General features: G+C 43.7%; 1 protein-coding gene across 1 annotated transcript in view; it reads right to left on the bottom strand.

The window, feature by feature from the left end:
- The window catches only part of VPS39 (VPS39, HOPS complex subunit), a gene marked incomplete at its 5' end in the record, with an annotated part of 43979 nt that overhangs the window by 9195 nt on the left and 28879 nt on the right, over positions 1-5905 (bottom strand). Inside the window, 5 exons of the mRNA XM_025216039.1 lie at position 1; positions 780-919; positions 1471-1588; positions 2791-2889; positions 3735-3808. The exon at position 1 is cut by the window's left edge and continues 97 nt beyond it. Of these exons, the coding sequence (XP_025071824.1) occupies position 1; positions 780-919; positions 1471-1588; positions 2791-2889; positions 3735-3808 (432 nt within the window). The remainder of the gene's footprint in view (positions 2-779; positions 920-1470; positions 1589-2790; positions 2890-3734; positions 3809-5905) is intronic.

Below are 5905 nucleotides of genomic sequence, written 5' to 3'. Positions count from 1 at the left end.
TCTTCCAGGAGCCCTGGGTCAAGAGAATGAATGATTAATCTATCCCTGCTTCAGATATGACCAGACAAACAGCTCTGTTATGGAAAAGAACAAGCAACTGGGCAAGGTTGTGGACAGAACCAGCAACAGAGTTAGGAAAAGTCAGACCGATGTCTGAACAATGGGTGAAATGATACCGACTAGATCAGGAGTGGCCAACCTTTAGCACAGGCAGTTTGCATGTGTAGAACACAGCAGAGTAGGGAAGGGACAGGCAGCAGGGGTTAACAGGGGCGGGGAAACACAAAGCAGCGCAGCGAACTGGACAGGGGAAAAGGATCAGAGTGGTACTCGGGGAAAGCGTTGGGTTAATCTATGGCACACCTGTCAAAAAAGTTGTCCCCCACTGGACTAGATGACATCAGAATTCCTCGACACATTTATGAGTTCCTCAAACTATTTATTTTAATGCTTAGCACCAATATTTTCTATTACATATGCTCTCCCCAGCAACAAGCTTAGGATGCTCCAAACTCCAATGCTTGTTTGGAGCAAATGAAGATCACCTGTTTCAGAGGGAAGCCAGGCATTACCTCATCTCAGGCCAACACAGATGTAAAAAGGGGAATCCCACTGTGCCCAGTACTTACTGGTACACAAGCAGACTTTTGACAACTACTGACCTACTAGTTCTTTTCCATTTCTAGTTACCATGGTCTTTTTAAAGGAAGAACAATTGAGATTTTGCTGTGCAGATGAGAAACCAGGGTTCCGATGGAAAGAAGCTAGCTTTGCGTTACTAACCACTCACCATCAAAAGGGAAGTCACTAATAAGCCGGCTAGGTTCATAGCAACTAGAAATCTCAAGAAAGGTAAGGAGCTTTCCCCGGTATTCCCCCAGTTCTCCTTCCTCTTCTCCAGCAGGCAGTGGAGTTTTATCTATAGAAGACAGACAAAAGAAAAAAAAAACCCAAAAGTTAGTATTGTACAACTTCGCCACAATAATGTGGAAGAGCAGCAAAGTATATATCTTCCCCAAATTAGTCTGAGTAAAGATTCAAATGCTGTTTAAACTGCCCTGGGGACGAGGTGCAGAAGAAAAGCTGTTCATGAACTTTACAGAGCAGAAGAAAATAGACTTTGATTATATGCCAACAGAGAAGATAGGGCAGATTATGAAGTGAAGAATGTTTCCCTTTTTGTAACTTGTCAGGATTCATGTAAGTCATCTCAACTCCATAAGGCCATGACAATAGTACCTTCTATTTCCTAGAATTCCTTTAGCATAAGAAATTAAAACCTCCATATGCTTTCACTATTTGTGCAGTCCTTTCAAATTGCAGGACTGTGTTCTTTTTTTCCCCGTTGATATGCAATAGTGAAGGGAATCTTTTATTTGGGAGATCTTAAGACTACTGTCCACAACTTCCCCGTCCTGTGTCATTGCCAACATGTTGCTGCAGAGAAAAGAGGAGCATAGAGGGAGGTACCTGGAGGGAAGGTGCTGAGATATTCCTTCATTAACCCCTGCACTCTCTCGCAGTACAGCTGGATCAGGCAGTTGTGGAAGTCTGAGCCAGTCTCCTCCCAGACGTAGACGATGTGTTCCTACGAATGCGCACACATGTTCAAGGTAAAAAAAATGCTTCCTCTTTCTCCAGAAAGTGCTTTAACAGACTGTAGATAACAATTCTATACTCTTATAAGGCAGCTTATGAGCACATGTTCTGTTTGAAGCACTCCAAGGCTGCGTCCACACATGCATGGATGTTTGGTTCCCTGGGGACAACTAACGGCAGTGCACCTTGTGCTACTGCTAGTTGCCCCTGGGGAACACCTGTGCCACATGTGCTCTGACATGAGGCAACTTACCCCAGGTGGGGTAGAGAAGGCTGAGGCCAGCACTGGGCTGGCCCCAGCAGCCTTACTGGGGGTTCTGGAAGCTTCCCAGAGCTACAACACTGGCGATCCTGCTGCACAGAGCCTAGCCAGCAGTAGCCAACCAGCCAGGCAGGCCAGCAGCCAGCCGGGCTCCAACCTCACTGCTACAGTGTGCGCCACTCCACCTTTTTCCCCCCCCAGATATCCAGAGGCCAAAAAAAGACACCCTCCATGCTGCTCCCTGGCAGCACAGAGAACAACTGAATGCGCAGTATGTGGTGCAGCAGTCCTGTCTGCAGCACCACATACTGCACGGCCACACTCATTTGGACGTGGCTCCAGTGTCTTTGAAGCACTACAAACACCATGGGTGTAGATGTTCACACCCAATTAACCACTTCAGTAAAGGCCACTGCATTTCCTAAAACATCTCAGCACATTCCAGAAGAGTGACAGAGAATTGCTTACTCTCCCAGCATTCCACACTGCCATCTCACAGCAGGAGGAAGATCAAAGCAGAGAAGCAATAAGCACTTCCCTGTGTGCTTGGCTCTCCTACGGCACCTCTATAAACCAGCCCAAGAGGCGTGCAGAGATTCCTGCTCTTCATTCCCCTGACTAGGACAACCACTGCTATGTGCTTTCATGGACATTTTGAAGTGCGCTGGGGATTGGAGGTAAATGCATGGAGCTGAAACAATCCAAATACAGAGCAGGATTTGGAGCACTTCAGATTATTTTCTGTCCATATCCACAGGAGCTATTTTTAGCCTTCTCAAGTCCCACTCAACTTCCACTTCTGATTACCTGCATTTTTTCTGCACCTCAGGGAGAAGTTAGTGCTCTCCACACAAACTGCAATGTTCTGGGAAACTGAACAATCACGTGACACACAAAGCACTGAAAGCCATATCTTTTTACGCTCTTACCAGGTACGGAATAGCCAGATTTTTAAAGTTTTCTATCAAGAAGCTGAGCACTTTGTCCCGTGGCAAGGCTTCCACTTCAGGGAGGTCTTCTGTAAATATCTGCCAAAAACAACATTTCTATTTAGGCTGATTTTACATAGGTCTGTAGTCTCAGTGTTCTGCAGTGCAGGAATCAAAAATACTGCACTGTACTTCACAAGTCCACATCAACTATGGGAGGCAGTAAAGAATCAGAACAGCAGATTTAACCTCTGTTTCTGATATGAAATAGCGCACAGAAGAGCCACAATAATTGCTCTACTGCTGCCCAAGGTAAAACATAACACACCCTTTCATAAAGTTACCCACTTCTAACCAAGAACAGGAACAGGCAGCCCATTCAAAAGCTGTAACAGACAGAAATAGCAAATGTCTCTTCTATCTGTATTTAAATATACAGAATGGAATTCCATACTGCATTCTTCTTGCACACATTTTTTTGTAGCACATGTTCCTCTTTCAGATGACGATGTGGATAGAAGAGTTCCAGAACAAACACAACTATTCCAATAAGTTCATCCTTAAGACATCAAGACAAGGACATGAAGGACCACACTTCCTTGGGTCCATTACCAGGCATGTCATTTGCTACAGGATCTATATTGATCATAAAGTGAAAACCTGAAAGGCATGTCATTTGCTACAGGATCTATATTGAGCAGAAAGTGAAACCCTGACCCTTCCACTGAAGTTCCAAAGCAATAACTGGACTCTCACACCCAGCTCACCAAGCCGAAGGAAAAAAAAACGATCAAATGCCACTGTTCTAGATGGGTGTAGGTAGTATCTGTATTGGTCTAAGGACATTAAGTTGGTCTAATAAAAGATATCAGATTCACCCAAAGTACTCTGACTGTGCTAGGTGCAATTTCAAGAAATAAGATATTTGCTGCAGCCATTCTTACCTTCAGCCCATCTTCAGGGAAGTCTCTGAGCACCCAGACAGAATAGGAGAACACCAAGTGCAAGTTCTCTGAGCCTACAGAACAAGGAATAGAGATTGACTACATGAAAGTAAAATTGAATTTGTCTTTATAGTTTGCATTTTCACAGCTTGAAAAAATCACCATGAACAACAAATTTCTTTTAAAATAAATTAAATTATTTTCACTTAAAAAAAAATTATTTTTTTTATTCTAATCTTAACGATAACCCTGATAAAGACGTTGGCTGTGAGAGGCAACTGTAAAGGAAGATGCAAAACCTGGAAGCAAAACACAGACCAGGTGAAAGGTGAAAATGTTTTCTACATTCTACTGCTTAAATGATATCCATCTAAGCAGAAGAAAAACTAACCTTCTAGGAGAAAAATGAGAGGACCAAGTTAAGACAAAGTTTCCTGCTTGAGGTACTCTGCAAAGAGAAGGCCAGTCAAAGAAGGATGGTGATGCTAGAGAGCCCAAATCAACAAGTGAAAGAAAGATGCAGGTCCCAAAAAGGTTACAAATGCCCATAAGCAGATCTAGAATTTTGAAGAAGGGGTAGTACATCTTCACATGTAGCACAACACTTATTTTTCTCCGATTAGAGGGAAAACTAGAAGCTTTAGTAATATGTTAGGTGCCTAGCACTATATTATTCACTTTGAGATCAAAGCAAAACCAAATTAACTTTATTGGAATGTGCACTAATTTGCTAGATAATATATTCAGTTTAAAAAAAATAGAAACTAGGCAAAAAAAACAGTCAACAGATATTATTCTACTAGGCCTTTGGTCATTATAGGTAAATGAACATCTCTTATTCACGATTCATAAAACTAAATCTGGTAGGTCTTGAGCATCCTGACAGTGACTCCAATATTTAGTCAGTCTTGTCTACACCTGAGTTAGTAGTACCATACCCAAGTTAAGGCTTCTAGCTAGAGTCTAAAACAGACCAAAGGGCAGTGCAATAGAAGAGACATTACCAGGAATGGCTAAGACAGCACAATTTAGGAAGAAAGGATACTGGAACTTCCAGAACATTAAAAAAAAAAAGAGGTTCATTAATATCTGTGGAGTGAAATTAGCAGTAATCAGATAAGATTTTAATGAAGCATTAAGTCAATTAATTCCCTTTGTGCTGCCTAAACAGAAAAGCCACTGTTCCTCCTAGGCAGTTGGTTTTAGTTCAGGTAGAGCAGAAGTCAAGAAGTAGGGTGCACTTGCACCACTATACCTGTCCTGGATCCCACCCCGATGTTATGTTCCACCTGCACATACCCGGCCTCCCGCTCAGAGAAAGATGCAAGACAAGCTTTGCCCAAAAAAAAAAAAAAAAAAATCTTCTAGGGAATAAGTTGACTAGACTAGCTGCAGTGCTTTGGGAGGAAAAGGAGAACCCACATACACAATGCATGAAGGGACACGAAGAGCAGTCTTTAGTATCCTATACACCAAAGCCAGGATGATTAAGAACTGTTTGTTGTTATCATGAATTCTCCCTGCTTGCTGTGACTAAAACCCTGAAGATCAGCTGGCCGACATGTTAAGTCTATGGTTCTCACAAGCAAGGACTAAGCAAGCAAAAAAAGAAGGGGCTGCAACACTCACAAGTGGTTTCATTTGTGTCCAACCTTCTGGCAACTCAGATGCTAATAGTTCGATAGGATACAAATCAGCGCTCTAACTGATTAAACACAGTATGACACTAGATCAGCATTACCCAACCAGTATGCCACAGCACAATGGTGTGCCGTCAGGCACGTCCAGGTGTGCTGCGGCATATTGGGCTGGAGCCGTCCCCCTGCCTACTGCTGCTGCAGACACAGAGAGACAGGGAACATGGCTCCAGCCAGGCAGGAAGCGTGGCTCCAGCCCAAAATGGCATCCAGCTGGCCATGCGCCATGACCTCCTCACTGGCATCTGTCTGGCCATACACCAGCCCTGCCCCTGGTCAGTGTCCAGCTGGCCACATGCCACCCCCCTCCCCCCATTCCGCATCCGATGTGCCACAGTGCTTTTTTATTTAGGTAAGTGTGCCGTGGGACTTGTCTACAAAAGATGTTCTGCAAATTCAAACAAGCACCGAACCTCATAGTTTCATAGTAGCTAGGGTCAGGAGGGACCTGAACAGATCATCTAGCCTGACCCC

The sequence above is a fragment of the Alligator sinensis genome, unplaced genomic scaffold (genome assembly GCF_000455745.1).
Source record: "Alligator sinensis unplaced genomic scaffold, ASM45574v1 scaffold314_1, whole genome shotgun sequence".
NCBI lineage: Eukaryota > Metazoa > Chordata > Crocodylia > Alligatoridae > Alligator > Alligator sinensis.
Note: the sequence above shows the minus strand (reverse complement) of the source record. Positions and strands in the feature narration are given on the sequence as shown.